We start from the raw sequence: 26,405 nt of genomic DNA, 5'->3' as shown, positions 1-26,405 counted from the left end.
GGCATCCACTGGGGCTCGGGGATCCTATCAGTATTCACCATCCTCAAGAAAAATGACTCCCTTTTCCCATCATCCATCAACTTCCAACAACTTCTCAACCATAGGGAGCCCCTTTCCAATCTTTGAGGGAATTTTATAACTGGTTTGGTTTTGCACTTGTATAAGTAACAACTGTTTTGAGTTCATGTATACAATAGCCATGTCATGCCCCAAAGACAGCATTTTGCAGCTTCCCCCTACCCACGCCTTCTGATGTTCTTGAGCAGTGTAAAACAGAACAAAACAAAGCAAAACAAGGGGACTATTTCTTTGAATTAGCCAATAAGATGTTATTGGTACAAAATATTAGTATTAAGGCCTCAGTACCATCCAAGTACTACAAGTACATGCAAAATGTTTCATGTTAATATGCTCATAACCATATTAGCCCATGGAGGAGTCAGTGTTCTCTAAAAGAAAGCAACCAACAGAATTTATACAGCATATTACGAGGGATTTATTAGATTGATTTACACAGTCAGGGCATGGAAAATACAGCAGTGCTATTTACAGACTGAAAAGATTGCTAAACAAGTATACGGCACAAGAGAGACACGATACAAAAGCAGTCGGAACCTAAGGCTTGGAAGCCTCTTGAAGAGTTGCTAATATAAGTGAACACTGGCAGGAAAAATGCAAGTTTAAAACAAACAAAACCTTAAAGTTTGTTCACTTCAGCTGTCCTGCCCACAGTATGATGCTTATATACAGGCCAGGAACTCCCAATGTCATTTCACTCATCCTCATGTCCATTGCTTCTTGATAGTTTATTAGGGTCTCATTGTGAAATGGAGTTTACATAAAAGGTGACCTTCAATCTAACCACTCAGTTAAGATTAATCAATAAACTAAGAGAGAACAATAGATCATACCCCAAGCCCTCATGATTACCGATTTTGAAAATTATTGTGTACATATGTGTGGGCAACTATACGCACCGCTGTGAGGGTGGAGGTCAAAGACTGCTTGGAGTCGGGTCTCCTCTTCATCTTTTTTGGTTTTTCAAAACAGGATTTCTCTGTGTAGATCTTGCTTTCCTAGAACTCTGTAGAGCAAGCTGGCCTCAAACTCAGAGATCTGTCTGCCTTGGCCTTCCAAGTGCTGGGATTAAAGGTGTGTGCCACTATCACACACCTCAGGTCACTTCTTTTACTATGAATCCTGGGGTTAGAGTTCAGATCAGGGTTGTGTGGTACTTAAACCCATCAGACCATCTTACTGGCCCGTGAATGTTTTTAAAACCTTCTTTCTGTTGGAATTACTGCGTCTATTGGTCCAGTGGCTGAATCACATTAATATGCTCTTACATTTTAACACCTTTGCAACGAATACAATATATAGATATTTTGTATTCAGTCTTTCATTTTACTTTTGTTTTTCAACCTTAAAGGCAAGTGACGTCTTTCCTTTGTATTTATTTCTGTGTCTCAGCTTTTTAAAGTAAGATTTATCATTTTTTTTGTGTGTGTGTGCATTTGTGGGGGTATATGCAATTATCTTTGAGTGCCCACAGAATCCTGAAGAGGGCATTGGATCTGCTGGAATCGGATTTATAGGCTATTGTGACCCACCCAAACCCGGGCACTGGGAAGTGAACTTAGCAAGTGCTCCTTACTGCTAAGCCATTTCTCCAGCCCCATGACTCAGTTATATTAAATGTGCATATGTCATGCACACAGAAGCCAAAGGACAACCTTGGTTGTCAGTTACTCAGGTGCTGTCTATAGTTTGTTGTTGTTTTGGCAGTCTTTCACTGGCCATAAACTCATGAAACAAGCTAGCATGGCTGTCCAGAGTCCCATGGCTTGTCTCCACCTACCCCAGCACTGGGTTATAAGATTGTGTCACTTCTTTTTCTTTTTTCCTTGAGTTCTATGGTAAAAACTGGTTCTCCCTTCAAGTACTTTAGTTACTCAGTCCCTAATACTTGTGGTTGCATTATTTTTCTCCTATAATTCCTTTACAACCTGGCTTTCACAAGACTTCAATTGCGGTTGTCATGTGAAAAATTAATAAAAGCGTGTTCTTGGTCCTGATGATAAGGATGATACAGTGAAAAGGTCATGTTTACAGCTCTCAGAGCTGGAGAAATGCCTTACTAGCTGCAGAATTCACACACGGAGCAAATAAATACCAAGGATTTAAAGAACCCTTAAAAGAGCCAATAAAATGAATAGAATTCTAGGCAAAGCGCTCCAAATACTCAGTAAATATATAAAAGTTATTTATTTCCTCTTCATACCAACTGTCAAAAATTAGAATTACTTTCTATTGTGGTAGTTGACATTTACAGACATGTTTTATGTAATTCTGTTGCCCAGTTTATTATACATAAAATAGGCTTCCAAATGCCTAGAAAATGGAGACCAACAGAAATGAAAAGAGGAGACAAGGTACTCAGCTACCTTTTAAAAATGTTTGTGGTATTTTAAAGAACAATAAAAAAAGAATTTATTTGATGAAACAAATGAAATACAAATTTCCTATTTACAAAGTTTAATTTCAGTAAGAACCTTTATTTTGATCCTTGATTTTTCTTATTTTGGGAGTGGTGGGATCAAAGCCAAGGTGAAAAAGTTTGATAAATGTTTGAAAGCTTTTGTTGTTGTTGTCTTTTTGAGACAGGGCGTAGCCCTGGCGTCTTGGAATTCTGTAGACCAAGGTTAGAGATCTGCCTGCCTCTGCCTCCTGAGTACTGGGATTAAAGGCATCTGCTACCACCACCTGGCCTACTTATATTTATTTATTTTTTGTTGTTTTGTTTTTTTGAGACGGTTTCTCTGTAACAGTTTGACTGTCCTGACACCTTGTAAACCAGGCTGGCTTTGAACTCAAGAGATCCTCCTGCTTCTGCATCCTCAGTGCTGAGATTCAAAGCATGTGCTATCACTGCCCACTAAACATGAATTTTAACTAGCTTTATTCCCTACTCTGCCTCTTTCTAGCCCTTCTGCATGCAGGAGTGGTGCACTGTGGAGATAAGATGTATACATATACACAAAAGTAGCATGCACTACATAGTCCAAATGAATGGTCTATTACAAAATACACATGGTTTGATGTTTTTAACCAACTTTATACTAAGTAACACTGTAGGCCAAAATGTTAGGTGTTCACCAGTTTGTTTTAAATATGCATCTCATTCATTTCCCCCCATTTATCAGGATGTATCAGGATGCAATCTTATGGAATCTAGGAAGCACTGGTATTAATGGAAAACAAAGTTCAGTAAATAATGAAATACTGAGTTGACACCAGGGAAAACAAGTCCACACAATTGGGTCTAAAGGCCTGACACTAGGAAAAGGAAGTAAGTCTCCTCAGGAACTAGGCTAGATGAAAAAAGTGACATCCTGGACAGATGTCTGAAAATGCAAACATAATTGCAATCATGAAAACACAATCACCACCTTTTAAAAATGAGATCAACTTGTACTCCTGAGTCACTACTTCCTTTGTATCACAATCTTCCGGGTGAGACCAATTCCAAAAGACAGAAGTATATTCAATCATAAAGTATTTTTAACAGACAGAGACACCAAACTACATTAAAATGTAATCAGTTCATTTAAAACAAGTACCAAGCGGGTTTAAAATTGCATTTAATGAAGAATAACACCAACATTAATCTTACTAGAAAAGATTACTACGATTCATACATTTTATTGGAATAAATGGTATGGTCTTACTTATTTTTGACCAGGAAACTATTTATATCAGCATGGTATACTTGTTTTAATGAGCAATTAAAAGCTTGCAATAAAAGCTGAACAACATAAACATAAGGCAGAAATTACATGATACACATCAGTTTCAAACTCTTCAACGTAACAATGGGTTCTAACATATAAAGATAATTCAATTTTAAACTGTTGAATATGAAAGAGAAACTGAAGGTCCCTTCTGAGTCAATAGGAAAGCTAACACTCTTTAATCTACTTACTAGAAAACAGCTAAAGAATGTAATTTATGTATAAAAATCAGCCAGACATAGTGGCACACACACTTTTCTAATTTCAGCAATTGGGAGGCAGATAGGCAGGCAGATCTCTGCAATTCAAGGCCAGTCTGGTATCCGTAGTGAGGTCCTAGAGAGACTATGTCTCAAACAACAAAAGAAAACAACAGGGCAAAACTCATATTTGGGGCTGATGACAAGGCTCAATGAGTGAAGGTGCTTGCTAAGGAGGCCTGGCAGGGAAACAACTCTCGAATGTTCTCCATACCTGTGCCGCGGCACACACACACAAACAGACCTGTACAAAATAAATAATAAAATACCAAAAACATAATGGAAGAAAACATACATTAAAACTACAAAATATAAAATCTATGTACAAAGTTACTCTCAAGTATGCACCTAAATGTAAAGAAATTGCAAAATAATTAATATTATCAAAAGAGAACATGCCATAAAATAACAGCCTGAAAAACACTAACAACAAGTATACCTTCTAACTTTACAGGAAACAAGATTACTCAAAATGTACCTAAAAATTAAATATACTGGATGATTACAAATACATTTGAATTTAACAAATCGAATACAGCCTTCTAACAAAAGAAACTGCATTACTTGTTTTAAAAAACAGCAGCCATTAAATTGAAATTTAATAATTTACCAAACAGTCTTTTATCACCAAAATTCAAGTGGTTTCTTTATACAGATGCTGCCGTTGTTCCTTACAGCGTGTCCTGGGGGGTTGCAACTGTGGGCTCAAGTCCCTGCTCTGCCCCAGTTTTCCAGCCATTGGAAAAAAACAGGCAGGTGAAACAATGCCAAAGTTATTTTATTTGCTAAACCATATTTTAAAAGTTTTTTCAGTTATTTTTAAGTATATGCTTAAGAATGGAACAAAAAAATAAAATCATTTATTACAGTTTTAGTGTATTTCAGGTTTTAACTAAGAGTTTACAAAAAACTGCCTCTGTTTCTTCACAATATTTCTTGCTTATACAATGTTGAACTACATGAAAAAAATGTAATGACTCTTATTTAAAATGTACACTTTTCTTTTATTTTGTACAATGACAATTTCATTTGGTTAGAAATGGTACTGCTTTAATCTCTCAAGCATTGCTCAAACCCTTCAGGTAGCCTAAGGTTACTGAATATTGTAATTCTCTAAGCTTCCATTGCCCTAGTGTTAGAATAAAAGGCCATGCACCAACAAGCCTGGGACAACAGGCTTTATAGCCTATGCATACTTGCTCTGTAAGTAAAAATTACACAATTGCTCATATTCTCTTGGTTTCTCTCCATACTTCCTTCTTTTCTTGTAATAACAGCAAGCTGGATACAAAGACTCTCAAATGATTTACATTGGTATAAGTTCTATCCACTGGATTTCTTTTCACTGTGAGTTCTTTCATGTTGGTGAAGATATGTAGAACATGTGAAGGCTTTCCCACACTGCTTACATACATATGGTTTCTCTCCAGTGTGGTTTCTTTCATGTATTTGAAGGGATTTTGAAAAAGTGAATGCATGCCCACATTGCACACACACATAGGGTTTTTCTCCAGTGTGAATTCTTTCATGATTGTAACAAGCCCTATGTTGGATGAAGGCTTTCCCACATTGCTTACATGAATACGGTTTCTCTCCAGTGTGAATTCTTTCATGTTTGTGAAGGTATGTGGAGCATGTAAATGCTTTTCCACACTGCTTACAAACATAGGGTTTTTCTCCAGTGTGAATTCTCTCATGAATGTAACAGGCACTGGAATAGGTGAAGGCTTTGCCACAGTGCTTACAGGAGTAAGGTTTCTCTCCAGTGTGAATTCTTTCATGGATCAGAAGCTGAGAGGAACGAATGAAGGCTTTCCCACACTGCTTACAAACATAGTGCTTCTCTCCAGTATGAGTTCTCTCATGATTGTTACGGGTTGTAGGATCACTGAAGGCTTTTCCACAGTGCTTACATAAATACGGTTTCTCTCCAGTGTGAATTCTTTCATGTTTGCGAAGGTATGAAGAACGTCCGAATACTTTCCCACACTGCTTACATGCATAAAGTTTTTCTCGCGTGTGACTTCTTTCATGTTGGAGAAGGTGGTAAGAATGAATACATGCTTTCCCACATTGTTTACACACATAAGGTCTGTCTCCAGTATGAGTTCGTTCATGGTTATAACAGGCCCTTGGATGAATGAAAGCTTTCCCACAATATTTACATGCGAATGTCTTCTCTCTGGTATGAATTTTATAATGTTTGATAAGGTGACTGGAATTAACAAAGGCTTCTCCACACTGCTTACACACAAATGGTTTCTCTCCAGTTTGGATTCTTTCATATGACTGACCATAACCACATGTCATGAGAGCCGTTTCAAGTTGCTTGTATTCATGGAGGTTATCACCAGTCTGTGTTGTCTCATAATCTTGATCAGAAGTGAGAGTCCTGCAGGGGTCATTAGATTGTTTATTTCCATATGGTTTCTCTTTGGAAGGGTTCTCATGGGTAAGAAAAGACTCAGAATATGCAAAATCTTTCCAATATTTCTTATGCCTAATAGGCTTTTCCACACACTTCTGATACTCATATGGTTTCTCTACAGTTTGTACTCTGAGGTGCACATCTGACTGTGAAAGACCAATGACATCTTTTTTACTTGCACTGTTTTCATATACTACTATTCCGGGAGCTATGTACTTATTAACGATATGCTCTTGAATCTGTTGGTGCGTTTCTCTATACTGAATACCACGTTCAAATTCATAGAATCCTTCCACCATGAGAGTGCTGAAAAAAAAAAAAAAAAAAGAATAGTACTATAGTCTTATGGCTAGCCCGAAAAGTGTTGGAGGCTGGGTTTGCCACACTTGTTATTGTAATACTTAGAGGGTAAAGGTTGAGGAACTGCAAGTTTGAGGTCAACCTGAGTCACAAAGAAAGACCTCATATTAAGGGAAAACAATTTATAAGTCTGAAAGGACTGAACACTGAGCTACAGGCCCTGGGGACATCATACAATCTTCTTAGTTTCTCTAATATCATTGCTGTCTCCTAAAACAATCCACACATACATTTACAAAAAGCTGTAATACACAGTGGTAGATAAGTAGATACACAGTGGTTTATTTTGCTCATTTCATACTTTGTTCTTTACTTATCCTTATTTCATGGCTAGCTCATATCTTTCCCAATTTACCAAAATTGAATGTTCACTATGCAAAATGATGAGGGTCAGGTTTTATGGAATTGACATAGATGAATATTGTTAATGGAATTTTGTGAAGGTGTGTCACAATATATCCCAGACATGTATTTTATATTCAAAGTCTAAGAATATATTAAATAATTTCATATTTAAAGGAAAAGTTTCTGTATAATGAGAGAATTGGAAATGTCTCATACAGTGTAAAGCTGCAGGATATTGTGCAACGTTCCATTACAGAGTTGGGATTCCCCAATTCTGAATGGTCAAATTCAATGCAGTTCACATTAAGCAAATTTGTAAATTTGGATTATTTACTTGAGTCTCAGATTTCCTATAACTTTCAAGTATTTGATGTAAACTCATTTTCTTTGAGAATACATTACCTCAAATTTCTCCTAATATTTTGGTAATCTTCAATATTGTCTTCCTCGCTTTTCCCTGAAAGGTAAACCCAAAGAAAGTATTATATTCAACATTACATTAAAAATCATTACATTCTAGTTCCACCCACACCCTGTGGTACAATGTAACAAGGCATGCAATATTCACCAACAGCTTTCAGGATTTCAAATCATGCAAGTACACAGATGAATAAGAAACAGTTATTTTTCTGAGTGAACAAGGAGAAGTTATCATGCTGTATTTTTTACCTATGGAGATCAGGTTGCTAAAGGTCTCCTTCATCACATCTCTGTAGAGCTCCTTTTGATAAGAATCCAACAAAGCCCACTCTCCTAAGGTGAAGTTCACAGCCACATCCTCAAAGGTCACTGGTTCCTAAAATAATCCACATACATTTACAAGACTAATGGTGGAGAAACACTGGAAACACAGTGTGACTTGATTGCCTCGCTTCATGATTTGTTCTTCATTTATTCCTATGCATCATGGTTGACATTACTTTTAGTATTTATAAATAGTAAATACTCATTTTCTATTTATTCTAACTCTCACACTGTCACACAATCCTGATGCTAATATGGACACTCATTGGAATAGATACAACCAGCTTAATGGTAAAAGGGGAGTCACTGCCATGCAATGCTTTATAACAATATAGTATTTTAAGTACTCCTAGTATCTTTCCAACATTTTGCCTGTTTCTGACATGCTAAGAGATTTTCTCTGATCAAAACCCAATGGAAATCTGGATGAACTCTTTCTTATCAAGACTGAGAATTTGGCAGGCATGGTGGCACATGCCTTTAATGCCATACTCAAGAGGCAGAAGTAGATCTCCGTGAATTCAAGGCCAGCCTTAACTTACATAGCGAATTCCAGGACCCCCAGAGCTACATAGTAAAACCTTGACAAAAAAGAAGAAAGGAAGGAAGGAAGGAAGGAAGAAAGGAGAGAAAGGAAAGAAGGAAGGAAAGGAGGGAAGGAAGGGAGAGAGGGAGGGAGGAGGGAGGAAGGAAGGAAGGAAGGAAGGAAGGAAGGAAGGAAGGAAGGAAAGAAAGGAGAGAAAGGAAAGAAGGAAGAGACTGAGAATGTCAGCCCTAAACAAAATATTTTTATCAACTCCACTTCCACCCCTCCAAGGCTCAGAGAACATCAGAAAGAGGTGCAAAGAATTTAAGGGTCAGAGGGTGGACAGGAGTGCTATAAAATGCTGACTTCTGAACATAACATGACTATTGTACTTCTGAATTTACAACAGCTATGGTTACCCGCACAAGATCAACCCAGCCAAAATTCTGGCATAAATAGGGAAATTCTCTCCATGTTCCCACCTTTACTAAGGAGTTGCTGGCAGTGGGTAGCTGCTGGAGGATGGAGATGCACTCTTCTTTTAGGGTGTGGCCACTGGTAGTTTCCTATGCTCCAGTGGATGGTACCATACCAGTGCACGCACATATGGGATGTACTAAATGAGCTTAATGCCTTATAAGGAAGAAAAAAAAAAAAGAGATGAAGTTGGGGAGGGGCATGTTAGGAAGGACAGTTAGGATGTTAGAAGTGGAAAATGGAAGCAGATATGATCATTATTATATTATGCATATAATTCTCATAAAATAAAAAATATATGAACAACCTCATCTGGTATGATAGATAACATGAAACATCTTCTGTCAAAGTATGTTACACCAAGGTCAGATAAGAAAACCTGCAGCCAAATTGGCAGCTTGAGTTGCATCACTGAAAGAAGAGAACTAACTTCTGAAGCCTGTCCCTGACCCACACCCTCTGTGCTCCAGAGGATGGTAGCATAGCCATGCATTGTATGGGCCCAATCCATTGTAGGCATTACCACGTTTGGGTAAGTGGTCCTCACAATGTGAGGCCAATACCATAATAGGAATACAAGGTTATAATAGAGGAGAAAACTCTCACAAATAGAAAGTTTAAAATCCTTCTGAAATAACAGATTACATATATGAGTATGTATGTGCCATATATGTATGTATGTACATACATATGTACATACGTATAGCCACTAAACACACCAAGGCACATGAATATATAAACATACAAATAATCAAACCAAACAAAAACCAAACCCATTTATAATTTCACTGAAGACATCTTCAAGAAGGGTGCACTAGGTTCTTAAAGAGTTGTATGGGTTAGAATCAGTTTTCAGACCAGCTTTCATTTAAATTCTAAAGAAGATTCATCAGGGAAATTTTCTAAGCTAGTATACAAATATTATAATTTTTATTGAAGAATGTCAATAGGCAATGACATAAGGAGAGCAAATTTCTCAGAATGTCCCCATCACTCCTTGATATATCACACATGTGCGCGCACACACAAAGTGTAACAATTTTTTTTTAATGTAGAGTACAAAAAGTCACATGCAGGGACAAATGCCTCAGAAGGTAAATGTGGTGTCTGCCTGCCTAGGACTTGTCTACAGCTACTAAGTGATGATTGGTGTTTGCTACAGGGCTAAACTACTAAAAGAAAAGATTGAGCTCACCCCAAAGAACTATTACTAAACAGGCCCACTTCCCCCACATCCTAATAGCTTTTCTCTTCCACTACCTCTGCTGGGTAATAGACTAAAGGAGAAGTGGAACCCTTATTAAAAATGTTACAAAAATTTATGCCTACACGTTAGAGTCACGTTTCACCACTTTTCTTCCTCGTCTTCCTGAGTAGTTACTCTAGAAATATACAACCACTGGTTATTAATTTTGGTGGGAGTTATTAGCAAATTCGTTATTAATAAATCTTTGAAGTGTGATTTCTTTTTAGAACATAGACTGCAAGAAACCATGTGTTCCATTATGAAATTTTGATACATACATTCCACAGACCTAGACTCTAAAGTTTGGTGTTCCTTCAGGAAACATATTTATACCCACTTACATGCCAAGAACTTTTAGTTTGGTCTCTTAATCTTACCAAAGAGGTCTCAATCATCATGTTTCTAATATCTTTCCCTCCTTCCTTCCCTCCCTCTAACACTGCAGATCTTGATGAGCAGAGACAGCCCATGGTTTTAGAGCTTTATTGTAGAAAGGCAGAGAGAGGGAGAAGAGTAGGGAAGTAGAAGTCCCCATTGCCACATGGAGCGGGGAAGTGAGGGGGAGAAGGAGAGAGAAAGGTAAGAGTAGGAGAACAAGAGAGAGAGGAGGGGCCAAGCAGCCCCTTTTATAGTAGGCTGGGCTATCTTGCTGTTGCCAGGTAACTGTGGGGAGGAGCATACCTGGTTAACTGTGGGGGGTAGAGTCTGGCCAGAATACCAGGAGCTTGGGACATTGTCTATGTGACTGATAGTCACAGGATTATGGAGTTGAGGACACACCTGGTGTCAGGTGCTTGTTTCTGGGAATGTGGCTCAGTTCCATCCCTTGTAGAGTTTTCTACTGGGCCTCTGGAGAACACAGACTGCCTTTCATGGTCCCACAAAAGCCAAACATCCTTGGAAAGATTTGGGTCCCACGGTTGGATCATGAAAGGGGGGTAATCAGAGGTCACAGACAGCTATAGTCAGCCATAAAACACACACTAGTTCCTGACATGCACCATAAAAGATACTCGTTAAGTCAGAAGAGTCCCCTCCCAGCCATCTGATTTCACCCTGCGGAGTGAACAAACAAGTATCATGTTTGAAAAATGATTTGCCTTGTCACCTTCTCCCGTCACCCGAAAATCCAAAGAATTTCAAACTATGCTGTATATAAGTGCCAAGCCTTGTAGGCTTGGGGGCACACTCCTGCCCTGTGCGGTGGGAAGGTTTGCGATCCCAATCTGACTTGTAATAATAATAAAGACTCTTATGCATAATTGCATTGGGCCCTGCAGTTCTTGAGCTCTCCTGGGGTTCCCGTGGAATCAGAGACACAGCAATATGTTTGGATTTAGTTAGTAAAGAGTTGTGAACTTTTTAGAGTTATGCTGACTTCTTTTTCATATCTATTGTCAAGTTTTAGTTTGGCATATGTACATGTGTTACTCTAAGGAAACAGATGTTTGATTCTAGCCATCTCTAGATAGCTTATCCATTTTGCTCCTAGAATCACACTAAGCTCATGTTCCCAGGCCTACATGTAAGTTCATGTGACCCAAATAAGCCCAAAACACAAATGTCAATGCATATGGATAGGCTGGCTCTGAGCCAAAATGAAAACTACAATGGAAATATCCTTGTACATTACCTGTGATTGGTCAAGACTATATGCCGCCCAACCTGTGTTTTGTACCTTCCCTGACATGGTTCAACTTTCTAGCTGGCTACCTCCCAGAACATCCAGAGAATAAAGCTTTCATTTTAAGATGCTGTAGCCTGCCTTCATTCCCTTGAGCCTATCTCCAGTGGATTACACACAACTTCCCTCCCCAAACATCCTCCCCTTCATTGCTTTATCCCAGCCACCAACCCCAGCAGGCATTCCCTGGGAACCCGCTGGCCACTCCCAACTAGGACAGGAAGAAGACTAATCTAGATCTTTACCTCTCCTTCTGGTCCTCCAAAACCAACACTCCAGTCTTATACTCAGATATGTTGCAGACCACCTAATGAAGCCTCTCTTCCCCCACGACCCCAATGCATCACACAGATCTTCTCCAAAGTTCCTCTAACTCCAGCAGGCAGGCTAACTGCATATCTTCATTTCTCTCTCTGGTCTTCCAAATCCAATCCTCTCCCCTCTCATGCCAAGCTCTGCAGCTTCCCCTTCCTCTCTGTCTCCTTCTCCAAGGGATCACACAGATCTTCCTTTCTAAATTTCCTTCACCCCACTCTCTGCTTTAATCCAGCCCCCAAATCCAAACGACCTTCTCTGTTAACCAGTGGGCCACATCGGCCAGAAAAGCAGGAAGACTAAATAATTCAGACCTTTCCCTTTCCCTTTCCCTTTCCCTTTCCCTTTCCCTCCATCCCTCCAAGTCCAATCCCCCATTCTTATCCTCAGCTCGGTGGCAGACTTGCTGTGACCTCTCCTTACTCTGTGCCCACATTCCCAGGAGACAAAGCAGACCCTAGTGAGATACCCTGCTTTGCGCTCTCTTTTGGACCCTTTAGTCCTCTATCCTAACTCATACCCCATTACTACTGTCAGGTCACAATACCCAGAAACACATTTTACCTGGAATCCCTAGTGACCACAGCTATCAGGCAACAGAGCCACCATACTCTCCTGAGAACCAGAGGTGACAACAGAAACCAAGGAACAAAACACTGACCCAACAAAGATGACCAAATATTAGCACCTAGCACTACAATCTTCCCAAACCTAGATGCCTAGATGGCAACATATAAAAACAGTAACAGCCAGGACAATATGTCTGCACTAGAGCCCAGCAACCCTACCATAGAAGACCCTGAGTATTATAACACAGCTGCAGCACAAGAAAAAGATTTTAAAATACCCCTTATGAACATGAAAATGGGCCTCAAAGAGAGAAAAGAAAAGTCCCTGAAAGAAATCTAGAAAACACAGTGGAAGGAAATGAAATAAACAGTTCAAGACCTGAAAGTGGAACTAGAATAAAGAAAAAGCATAATAATGATGATGATGGAAAAATAATGATGATGATGATGATAACGACGGATAATGATAATATCAGGAAATGAAAAGTTTAGGAACTTGAACAGGAAACATAAAGACTCACTAATAGACTACAAGAGATGGGCAAAAGAATTTCAGGCATTGGATACACAATAGAAGAAAGGGATACCTCAAACAAAGAAAATGTTAAATCTAAAAAACTTACAGGACAAACATCCAGAAAACTTGGTCACCATGAAAAGTATAAATCTGGGGGATAGGATCTTTCCGGTCTCCATTTGCACTCCAGACCTAAGTCTGCCTCACAGCACTCTGCGCACAAATCCAGTCAGGAGAGAGCTGGTACCCCAGGAGTACTCTCACTCCTAAGCTCAGAGGTGAGATCACCACTTTTGCCCCAATAACAGTCCAAAGCAGGACCTGCCAGGAGTGCACAGGGCACAGAAAGAGTGCAGCAGCTGAGGACAAGATCCTTCTGGTCTCCCTCTGCACTAGAGACTTAGGGTTGTCCCACAGCCCTCCACACACAAAACCTACCCATGAGAGAGCTGGTCTCGCCAGGAGTTCTGACACAAGCTTTCAGGCCCACAGGAGGTAAAAGCTTCAATCAGAGAAAGCAGGACCAACTAACACAAGAAATAACCAGATGTCCAAAGGCAAGTACAAGAACCTTACTAACAGAAAACAAGAACGGCATCATCAGAACCCAGTTTTCCCACCAGAGCAAGTCCTAGATACCCCAACACACCGGAAAAGCAAGATTCAGATTTAAAATCACATCTCATTATGCTGACAGAGGACTTTAAGAAGGGCATAAATAATTCCCTTAGAGAAATACAGGAGAACACAGGTAAACAGGTAGAAGCCCTTAAAGAGGAAACACAAAAATCCCTGAAGAATTATGGAAAAACAAAACCAAACAGGTGAAGGAATTGAACAAAACCATCCAGAGTCTAAAAATGGAAATAGAAACAATAAAGAAATCACAAAGGAAGACAACCCTGGAGATAGAAAAACTGGGAAAGAGATCATGAGTCATAGATGCAAGAATCACCAATAGAATACAAGAGATAGAAGAGAGAATCTCAGGTGCAAAAAAATACCATAAAACACTGACACAACAGTCGAAGAAAATGCAAAAATGCAAAAAACTCCTAACCCAAAACATTCAGGAAATCCTGGACCCAAGGAGAAGACCAAACCTAAGGATAATAGGTATAGAAGAGAGCTAAGACTCCCAATGTAAAGGGCCAGTAATATCTTCAACAGAACTATAGAAGAAAACTTCCCTAACCTAAATAAAGATATGCCCATGAACATACAAGAAGCCTACAGAACTCCAAATAGATTGGACCAGAAAAAACAAAATGCCTCCATCACATAATAATGAAAACACCAAATGCACTAAACAAAGAAAGAATATTAAAGACAGTAAGGGAAAAAAGTCATATAACAAATAAAGGCACACCTATCAAAATTATGCCAGACTTCTCACCAGAGACTATGAAAGCTAGAAGATCCTGGGCAGATGTCATACAGACACTAAAAGAACACTGGCTACTATACCCAGCAAAACTCTCAATTACCATATATAGAGAAACCAAGATATTCCATGACAAAACCAAATTTACACAACATCTTTCCACAAATCCAGCCCTACAAAGGATAACAGATGAAAAACTCCAACACAAGGAGGGAAACTGCACCCTAGAAAAAGCAAGAAAACAATCTTCTTTCAACAAACCCAAAATAAGATAGCCACACAAACATAATTCCACCTCTAACAATAAAACTAACTGAAAGCGATAATCACTATTCCTTAATATCTCTTAACATTAGTAACTCAATCCCCCCCCCCCCAAAAAAAAGACATAAATTAACAGACTGGATATGAGAACAGGATGCAGCATTTTGCTGCATACAGGAAACCCACCTCAGTGACAAAGACAGACACTACCTCAGAGTAAAAGGCTGGAAAACAAATTTTCAAACAAATGTTCCCAAGAAACAAGCTGAAGTAGCCATTCTAGGATTGAATAAAATCAACTTTCAACCAAAAGTTATCAAAACAGATAAGGAGAGAAACTTCATACTCATCACAGGAAAAAACTACCTAGATGAACTCTCAATTCTGAACATCTATGCTCCAAAAGCAAGGGCACACACACTCATAAAAGAAACTTTACTAAACCTCAAAGCACACATTGCATCTCACATAATAATTGTAGGGGACTTCAACACTCTACTTTCAGCAATGGACACATCACCGAAACAGAAACTAAACAAAGATACAGAGAAACTAACAGAATTTATGAACCAAATGGATTAAACAGATAACTATAGAACATTTTATCCTAAAACAAAAGAATATACCTTCTCAATACCTCATGGTACCTTCTCCAAAATTCACCTTATAATTGGGCCCAAAACATCCCTCAATAGATACAAGATTGAAATAATCCCATGCATCCTACCAGATCACCAAGGTCTAAGGCTGGTCTTCAATAACAACAAAAACAACAGAAAGCCCACATACACATGGAAGCTGAACAATCCTCTATTCATTGATATTTTATTCAAGGAAAAAACTGATGGCACAACATGCCCAACTTATAAGACACAATGAAAGCAATACTAGGAGGAAAACTCATAGCTCTAAGTGCCTCCAAAAAGAAACTGGAGAGAGCATACACTAGCAGCTTAACAGCCCATCTGAAAGCTCTAAAACAAAAAGAAGCAAATACACCCAAGAGGAGTAGACAGCAGGAAATAATCAAACTCAGGGCTGAAATCAACCAAGTAGAAACAAAAAGAACTATACAAAGAATCACCCAAACCAGGAGATGGTTCTTTGAGGAAATCAACAAGATAGATAAGTCATTAGCCAGACTTACCAGAGGGCACAGATACAGTATTCCAAATTAACAAAATCAGAAATGAAAAGAGAGACATAAAAACAGAAAACAAATTCCAAAAAAAAAAAAAAAAAAAAAATCATCAGATCCTACTACAAAAACCTATACTCAACAAAACTAGAAAATCTGGATGAAATGGACAATTTTCTAGACAGATACCAGGTACCAAAGTTAAATCAGGACCAGATAACCCCTAAAGAAATAAAAGCAGTTATTAAAAGTCTCCCAACCAAAAAAAAAGCCCAGGACCAGATGGGTTTAGTGCAGAATTCTATCAGACCTTCAAAGAAGACCTAATACCAATACTCTTCAAACTACTCCACAAAATAGAAACAGAAGGAACATTATCCAACTTATTCTATGAAGCCACAATTGTGCTCATAGTAAAAGCAATATACAGCAAACCAGTAGCCAACCTCAAACTAAATGGAGAGAAAGTTGAAGCAATCCCACTAAAATCAGAGTCTGGTCAAGGCTGTCCTCTCTCTCCCTACCTATTCAATATAGTACTTGAAGTATATCCTTTGACCTCCTTTTGGAAAAGAAGAAGTCAAAATATCACTATTTGCAGATGATATGATAGTATACTTAAGTAACTCCAAAAATTCCATCAGAGAACTCCTAAAACTGATAAACAAATTCAGCAAAGGGGCTGGATGTAAAATTAACTCAAATAAATCAGCAGCCTTCCTATATTCAAATGATAAACGGACTGAGAATGAAATTAGTGAAACGACACCCTTCACAATAGTCACAAATAATATTAAATACCTTGGTGTGACTCTAATCAAGCAAGTGAAAGATCTGTATGACAAGAACTTCAAGTCTCTGAAGAAAGAAATTGAAGATCTCAGAAGAGGGAAAGCTCTCCCGTGCTCATGGGTTGGCAGGATTAATATAGTCAAAATGGCCATCTTGCGGAAAGCAATCTACAGATTCAATGTAATCCCCATCAAAATTCCAACTCAATCCTTCACAGAGTTAGTAAGAGCAATTTTCAGATTCATTTGGAAAAACAAAAAACCCAGGATAGTTAAAACTATTCTCAATAATAAAAGAACTTCTTAGGGAATCACCATGGCTGACCTCAACTTGTACTACAGAGCAATAGATATAACAATTGCATGGTATTGGTACAGAAACAGGTAGGTACATCAATGGAACAGAATTGAAGATGCATGAATGAAGCCACACACCTATGGTCACTTGATCTTTGACAAAGGAGCTAAAACCATCCAGTGGGAAAAAAAGACAGCATTTTCAACAAATGGTGCCGGTTCAACTGGCAGTCAGCAAGTAGAAGAATGCAAATCGATCCATTTTTATCTCCTTGTACAAAGCTCAAGTCTATGGGGATCAAGGACCTCCACATAAAACCAGATACACTGAATCTAATAGAAGAGAAAGTGGGGAAGAGCCTTGAACACTTGGGCACAGGGGAAAAATTTCTGAACAGAACACCAATGGCTTATGCTTTTAGATAAAGAATTGACAAGTGGGACCTCATAAAATTGCAAAGCTTCTGTAAAGCAAAGGACACTGTCAATAGGACAAAATGGCAACCAACTGATTGGGAATAGATATTTACCAACCCTACATCTGATAAAGGGGTAATATCCAATATATACAAAGAACTCAAAAAGTTAGACTCCAGAGAACCAAATAACCCTATTAAAAAATGGAGTACAGAGCAAAACAAAGAATTTTCAACTGAGTAATATCAAATGGCCAAGAAGCACCTAGAGAAATGTTGAACATTCTTAGTCATCAGCAAATGCAAATCAAAACAAGCCTGAGAGTCCACCTCACACCAATTAGAATGGGTAATATCCAAACCTCAGGTGACAGCAGATGCTGGTGAGGATGTGGAGAAAGAGGAATATGCCTCCACTGTAGGTGGGATTTTAAGCTGGTACAACCACTCTGGAAATCAGTCTATCAGGTTTTAAAAGCAGAATGAATGCCAACCATCCTCCAATTATTCCACAAAACAGAAGGAACACTGCCTAATTCTTTTTACCAGGCAACAGTTACCATGATATCTAAACTTTATAAAAAAAAATAAGAAATTTGCTTTCAATAAAGAAAATTACTGATCAATTTCACTTATAAGCATATATGCAAAAATTCTCAATAATATAGTTGCAAACTGAATTGAACACATCACAAAGATCATCCACTATGATCAAGTAGACTTCATCCCAGAGATGCAGGGGTGGTTCAACACACATAAATTAATACATGTGAACCACCATATAAAAAAAACTAAAAGAAAACACACACACACACATACACACACACACACGATCATGTCATTAGCTGCAAAAAGGGCCTTTGACAAAATCCAATGTCCCTTCATAATAAAAATCCTGGAGAGATTAGGAATACGAATAACATATCTCAACATAACAGAAGCAGTTTATAGCAAGCTGATAGTCAACATCAAGTTAAATGGAAAGAAGCTCAAAGCAATTCCACTAAAAGAAGAACAAGACAGGGTTGCATACTCTCTCCATATCTATATATGTACTTTTAAGTTTTAGCTAGAGCAATAAGACAACTAAAGGAGATCAAGGAGATACAAAATGGAAAGAAAGAAGTCAAAGTATCATTAATTTGCAGACAATATAATAGTACACAAAATAATCCTAAAATTTCCACCAGGGTAGCCAGGGTACTCCTATAGTTGATAAGCACCTCCAGCAAAGTAGCTGGAGACAAAATTAAGTCACAAAAATCAGTAGCCTTCTCACACACACACACACACACACACACACAAAACAAAACAAAACAAAGAAACCCACGCAGTCTGAGAAAGAAATCGGAAAAACACCCTTCGCAATAGCTTCAAATAATATAAAATATCTTGGGGGTAACTCTACCCAAACACATGAATGACCTGTATGATTAAAACTTTAATTAAAGAAGGCATCAGAAGTTGGGAAGGTCTCCCATGCTCGTGGATCACTAGGATTAATATAGGAAAAATGATCACCTTATCAAAACTAATTTACAGATCCAATGCAATCCCCATCAAAATTCCACACAATAATTTACAGATCTTCAAAGAACAATTTTCAGCTTCATGTAGAAACATAAAAAACCCAGGATAGTTAAAACAATCCCAATTAATAAAAGAACTGCAAGGAGGTATCACCATCCCCAATTTCAAGTTGTACTATAGAGCTGTACAAAAACAGCATGATATTGGACGAGACACAGTGATCAATGGAATCACATGGAAGACCCAGACATAAACAAACACACCTATTACCTTAGTTTGGGTTTCACTGCTGTTAAGTAACAGCACAACCACAACAACTCTTATCAAGGAAAACGTTTAATTGGGGCTGGCTTACGTTTCAGAGGTATAGTCCATTATTATCATAACAGGAAGAATGGCAACATGCAGGCAGACATGGTCCTACAGGAGCTGAGAGTTCTACATCTTGAACTCTTGCCTTGTCCCCAGGCAGCAGAAGGAAACTGTGTGCCACACTGAGTATAGCTTGAGCACAGGAGGCTTCACAGCATGCCCCCCACAGTGACACACTTCACCAGCAAGGCCACACCTACTCCAACAAGGCTACACCTCCTAATAGTGCCACACCCCATGAACCAAGCATTCAAATACATGAGTTCTATGGGGCTCTACCTATTCAAATCACCACACTTATTATGGACAACTGATTTTTAAATGTAGACGCCAGAAATACAAAATAGAAAAAGAAAGCACCTTCAACAAATAGTGCTAGTCAAGCAAGATAGCTGTATATAAAAGAATTGCAACACACTCATATTCATTACCCTGCACAATACTCAACTCCAAACGGATCAAAGACATCAGCATGAAGCCAGATACACTGAACCTGATAGAAGAAAAAGTGGGAAATAGCCTTGAACTCATTGGCATAAGAAAAAGTTTCTCACTGGGCGTGGTGGCACACGCCTTTAATCCCAGCACTCGGGAGGCAGAGGCAGGCGGATTTCTGAGTTCGAGGCCAGCCTGGTCTACAAAGTGAGTTCCAGGACAGCCAGGGCTATACAGAGAAACCCTGTCTCAAAAAAAAAAAAAAAAAAAAAAGGAAAAAGAAAATGTTTCTCCGAATGCAGGAACACATCAAAACGATCATTCATCATGACTAAGTAGGCTTCATCCCAGGGATGCAAGGATGGTTTAATATTATCTCCTTAGATGCTGAGAAAGCATTTGACAAAAATCCAACATCCATTCATGATAAAAGTCTTGGAAAGATCAGGAATTCAAGGCCCATACCTAAACAGTAAACCAGTAGCCAACATCAAACTAAATGGAGAGAAACTTGAAGCAATCCCACTAAAATCAGGGATTAGACAAGGCTGCCCACTTTTTCCCTACCTATTCAACATTGTACTTGGAGTCCTAGCCAAAGCAATTCGACAACAAAAGGAGATCAAGGGGATACAAATTGGACAGGAAGAAGTCAAAATATCACTTTTTGCAGATGATATGATAGTATATATAAGTGACCCTAAAAATTCCACCAGAGAACTCCTAAGCCTGATAAAAAGCTTCAATGAAGTAGCTGGATATAAAATTAACTCAAACAAGTCAATAGCTTTTCTCTACACAAAGGATATACAGGCTGAGAAAGAAATTAGGGAAACAACACCCTTCTCAAAAGTCACAAATAATATAAAATATCTTGGCATGACTCTAACTAAGGAAGTGAAAGATCTGTATAATAAGAACTTCAGGTCTCTGAAGAAAGAAATTAAAGATCTCAGAAGATGGAAAGATCTCCCATGCTCATGGATGGGCAGGATTAATATAGTCAAAATGGCTATCCTGCCAAATTAATCTACAGATTCAATGCAATCCCCATCAAAATTCCAACTCATTTCTTCACTGAGTTAGAAAGGGCAATTTGCAAATTCATCTGGAAAAACAAAAAAACCTAGGATACTAAAAACTAACTAAAGAACCTCTGGTGGAATCACGATGCCTGACCTCAAGCTGTTCTACAGAGCAATTGTGAAAAACAAACAAACAAACAAAAAAACTGCATGGTACTGGTACAGCAACACACAGGTAGATCAATGGAATAGAATTGAAGACCCAGAAATGAACCCACACATCTATGGTCACTTGATCTTTGACAAGGGAGCTAAAACCATCCAGTGGGAAAAAGACAGCATTTTCAACAAATGGTGCTGGCACAACTGGCAGTTATCATGTAGAAGAATGTGAATTGATCCATTCTTATCTACTTGGACAAAGCTCAAGTCTAAGTGGATCAAGGAACTCCACAATAAAAGCAGAGACACTGAAATTTATAGAGGAGAAAGTGGGGAAAAGCCTTGAAGATATGGGCACAGGGGGAAAATTCCTGAACAGAACAGCAATGGCTTGTGCTATAAGATCAAGAATTGACAAATGGAACCTCATGAAATTGCAAAGCTTCTGTAAGGCAAAAGACAATGTCAATAAGACAAAAAGGCCACCAACAGATTGGGAAAGGATTTTTTTTACCAATCCTAAATCTGATAGGGGACTAATATCCAATATATACAAAGAGCTCTAGAAGCTGGACTTCAGAAATTCAAATAACCCCATTAAAAAATGAAGTACTGAGCTAAACAAAGAATTCTCAAGTGAGGAATACTGAAGGGCTGAGAAGCACCTAGAAAAATGTTCAACATTCTTAATCATCAGGGAAATGCAAATCAAAACAACCTTGAGATTCCACCTCACTCCAGTCAGAATGGCTAAGATGAAAAATTCAGGTGACAGCAGATGCTGGTGAGGATGTGGAGAAAGAGGAACACTCCTCCATTGCTGGTGGGGTTGCAAGCTGGTACAACCACTCTGGAAATCAGTCTGGTGGTTCCTCAGAAAATTGGACATAGTACTACCAGAAGATCCAGCAATACCTCTCCTGGGCATATATCCAGAAGATGTTCCAACCGGTAAGAAGGACACATGCTCCACTATGTTCATAGCAGCCCTATTTATAATAGCCAGAAGCTGGAAAGAACCCAGATGTCCCTCAACAAAGGAATGGATACAGAAAATGTGGTACATTTACAAACTGTAGTACTACTCAGCTATTAAAAACAATGAATTTATGAAATTCTTGGGCAAATGGATGTATCTGGAGGATATCATCCTTAGTGAGGTAACCCAATCACAAAAGAAGTCATTTGATATACACTCACTTATAAGTGCATATTAGCCCAGAAACTTAGAATACCCAAGATACAATTTGCAAAACACAAGAAAATCAAGAAGAATGAAGACCCAAGTATGATTACTTTATTCTTCCTTAGAATAGGGAACAAAACACCCATGGAAGGAGTTACAGAGACAAAGTTTGTAGCTAAGATGAAAGGATGGACCATCCAGAGACTACCCCACCCAGGGATCCACCCCATAATCAGCCATAATCAGACACTATTGCATATGCCAGCAAGATTTTGCTTAAAGGACCCTGATATAGCTGTCCCGAGGGAGGCTATGTCAGTGCCTGGCAAATACAGAAGTGGATGCTCACAGTCATCTATAGGATGGAACTCATCTATAGGCTGGAACACAGGGCCCCCAATGGAGAAGCTAGAGAAAGTACCCTAGGAGCTGAAGGGGTTTGCAACCTTATAGGTGGAACAACAATATGAACTAACCAGTACCCCAGAGCTCATGTCTCTAGCTGCATATGTAGCAGAAGATGGCCTAGTCAGCCATCATTGGGAAAAGAGGCCCCTTGGTCTTGCAAACTTTATATGCCCCAGTACAGGGGAATGCCAGGGCCAAGAAGTGGGAGTGAGTGGGTAGGGAGCAGGGCGGGGGGTAGGTTATAGGGAACTTTCAGGATAGCGTTTGAAATGTAAATAAAGAAAATATCTAATTTAAAAAAAAACATAAGAAAGAAAAAAAAGAAAAAGCTTCTGAACAGAACACCATTAACACAAGCAGTAAGTGCAACAATTAGTAAATGGAGCCTTGTACGGCAAAGGACACCATCATTTAGTAAAAGCAGTATGCTATCCTATGGTATGTGGAAAATTTTTACCAATTCCACATCCAATAGAGAACTAATAACCAAAATATATAAAAGAACTAAAAACAAAACAAAAAAACTAAAACCAACGAAGCAACCAAACAACAACAGCAAAAAACCGCACTAGACATCAAGAAAATTAATAACCCAAATGAAAAATGGGGTACACATCCAGAGAATACTCAAAAGAGGAAACTTGAATGGCTAAAACACAAAGAAATATTCACCATCCTTAGCTACCATAGATATGTAAATCAAACTTCTTTGGTATTCCATCTTCTACCCCTCAAAATGGCTAAGATCAATAAAACAAGTGACAGATCATGCTAATGAAGTGTGCAGTAAAAGGAATACTTAGCCATCCATGGCTGATAGGTGTACAAACATGCACAGCCACTATGGAAAACAGTGTGGTCGTTCTTCCTTTGGCATATACTCAAAGAACCCTCTGTCCTACGCAAGGACACTTGCTAAACTGTTCTCATTACTGCTCTATTGATATCCAAAACCTGGGAACAACAGAAGAATGAATAAAATCAAACCAAAAATTGTACATTGACTCAACAGACTCAACCATTAAGAAAAAAATGAAATTCACAGGTAAATGGATGGAATTAAAAAAAAATCATCATGAGTAAAGTATCACAGATCTAGAAAGAAAAATATGATCAGTGCCTTGCTCAGTCATCATCAGAGAAGCTTCATTCTGGAGCAGATGGGAACAAATACAGAGACCCACAGCCAGACATTATACATTGAATGAGAGGCCTTGGAACACTCAGCCCTACAAAATCCTTCCCCCAGATTTTAGGGAACCCTTTGGAAGAGGAAGCAGGAAGAGTGTAAGACCCAGAGGGGGATGGAGAACATGAAGAAAACAAAGCCATCTAAAATCAACTTGAGTCTGAACTCAGAGACTGAAGCAGTATGCCTAGGGCCGGCACAGGTCTGCATATATTATGGTTTCTAGTTTTTCATTGGGATTCCTGAGTGTGCTTGGGAGTGAGTCTCTGATTCTTGTGTGTTCTCTAGGGCTCTTTTCCTTCTGTTTGTCTAATTTAGATATGTTAATTTTTGTTATCTTATTACATTTTATTATTCTACCTTAGAAACCTGTTTTTTTGTTGTTGTTTTTGTTTGTTTTCCTAATGAGAATCAGAAAGGGAACTGTGATGGGTAAAGGGAGAAGAAACCACAATCAGGATATATAGATATATAGGTAGAAAATCTATTTTCAAGTGGGAAAACAAGACAGTAGCAAGAGGTAAGCTCATTCATACCTCTCATAGCTACAAATGTTTACATACAAATGCAAAATAGGAGTAAAAACAAAATAAAACAAAAAGCAATCTGAAGATTAACATAAGAAAGAAACCAGTCAGCAAAGATAGATCTTAAGCCCTTTCTTACTGGGACAGCTCAGCCCTTTCTTACTGGGACAGCTCAGCCCTTTCTTACTGGGAAGAGCTCAAGAAAAGCTCCTGGTATACAAACTGGATGTTTTGCAAATGTCTCACAACATGTCATGGATCACATTTTCTCAGACTTTGTCTCTGGTGTAATCCTTCAGTGTATGAAACAAGACCCTGTCAATCAGGTCCCCTCTGAACTCAAATCCAAGTCTCAACACTTAGAAAATATGCTTTCCTTAACACCCTTGGCTTCCTCACTGTTTCTCTGATCTCCACGTTGAACTTAAAAGGCATCCTTTTGTTTTGTTTTCTCGCCTAACCACAAATGCCAATATTTAAAGCTTGCCTGCCCTGTTTTCTGCTTTCCCCCTCTCAACCTCAAAAACTCGATTAAATTTTCCTCTGGTTACCCTCCAAGTTCATCTTCAATTTAGAGCCAAAAAAGCTACCGCGGCTTCCCATACACACATTGAGAATTCAGAATGCGAATAAACAGTTCAACTTAATGGCTCAAACACAAGGTCTTAGGAAAACAACAAAAAGCCAGACTTAAGAGCAAAAGACAGCAAGAAGTAAAAAAATAAGTTGAAAAATTAATGAAATTGACTCAAAGAATACACACAGTCAATGTCAATCTCAGAAATGGTTCTTTTAAAAAACAGTAAAATAGGCAAAACTCTAGTCAAGCTAACAAAAAAGAGGGAAGAGACAAATTAATAAAGTCATAAATTAGGGGAGTTTACAAGAGACTTAAAAAAAAAGACAGGAAAAAAGAAAAGCAGTGGACCATTTGGTAATATTTTGAAAAAAATACCCCCCACGAGGAAAAGAAATATGTGCAAGAAATGGTTTGATTCTGAGTCGCATACAACAAGCTAAAATTAAATCAAGAGGATATAAACAACTTACAAATATTCATAACGATGAGATCGAAACAGATATAACCCTCTCATCCCTTAAGTTCAAGTCCACAGCCAAAGAATCTACCACGTTTTTGTTTGTTTTTACAATTAAATTATTCATCCTATCTCATGCTTTTTTCACAGCCAGCAATGCTAGAAGAAAAAAAAATCCCCCAAATTCCACATGTGCCTAGACAATTAACTGCCCAATTGGTTGGTGAATCCAAACAGTTTTGAAGCAAATTGAAAAAGCCTCTCTTCCTTGCAAGCCTGAGCATTTCTCTCACTCTCAGCCCAGAGGGAGCAAACAAATCCTCCCGCGTTAACGCTAACGGCAAAAACCAGAATGCGGGATAGGTTTACAGTTCATTGGTAAAAGGATTGCCTAGAATGAGCAAAGCCTGAGGTTCGATGCCCACGAAAGAAAGAAAGGAAGGAAGGAAGGAAGGAAGGAAGGAAGGAAGGAAGGAAGGAAGGAAGGAAGGAAGGAAGGACAGCGTTTATCAAAGCCCCCTCACAACAGTCTAAACGCTACAGAGCATCACACCAACTCGCCAGCGAGGCAGTCGGAGAGGCGCTGTCTCACCCGAGAGCACAGGGGACTAGATGACACTGCTTCAGAAAGGGGGGCGGGGCAGGGCAGAGCCGGACCGACAGGACCAGACCCCAGGCTCCCCGCTGCCTGCTCTGCACGGAATTAAAACGCACGTGGGTGAGAGGGCGCGGGTGACAGATTCCTGCACAGAATCAGGCGAACGTCAGTGCCGCGGCACCACACAGGGACAAAGCCTCCGCGGTGTCACCAACATGACATGCACGACTCCAGGAACACAGGGCACACTCACCATTTCCTGATTCACACGCGAGCAGTGTTCTTCCCAAAGGGCCTACAGTCAGCAGGAGGGACAGCGACCCAGGCCAAGTCACCACCTGCCTCCCTGGAGCTACACAGGACTCAAACAGGGCGGCAATGGCG

General features: G+C 39.0%; 1 protein-coding gene across 2 annotated transcripts; it reads right to left on the bottom strand.

Moving 5' to 3' along the window:
- Positions 1–472: 472 nt before the first annotated feature.
- LOC110312366 (uncharacterized) lies at positions 473–26,405 on the bottom strand. 2 transcript variants are annotated; one of them, XM_085832646.1, is made up of 5 exons: positions 26,275–26,405; positions 8,937–9,087; positions 7,854–7,980; positions 7,587–7,641; positions 473–6,785 (listed from the first exon to the last, which is right to left on the bottom strand). In XM_085832646.1, the coding sequence occupies exons 3-5, from the start codon at positions 7,885–7,887 to the stop codon at positions 5,375–5,377; spliced, it is 1,500 nt and encodes a 499-aa protein (XP_085688772.1). In that variant the 5' UTR covers positions 7,888–7,980; positions 8,937–9,087; positions 26,275–26,405; the 3' UTR covers positions 473–5,374. The 2 variants fall into 2 exon arrangements, with proteins under 2 accessions (XP_085688772.1, XP_021041570.1); XM_021185911.2 differs by lacking the exon at positions 8,937–9,087 and having other exon boundaries at positions 26,275–26,399.

The sequence above is a fragment of the Mus caroli genome, unplaced genomic scaffold, assembly GCF_978045245.1.
Source record: "Mus caroli unplaced genomic scaffold, Mus_caroli_1 scaffold_18, whole genome shotgun sequence".
NCBI classification, from domain to species: domain Eukaryota; kingdom Metazoa; phylum Chordata; class Mammalia; order Rodentia; family Muridae; genus Mus; species Mus caroli.
The sequence above is the reverse complement of the archived record's forward strand: the minus strand, read 5'-3'. Positions and strand labels throughout refer to the sequence as shown.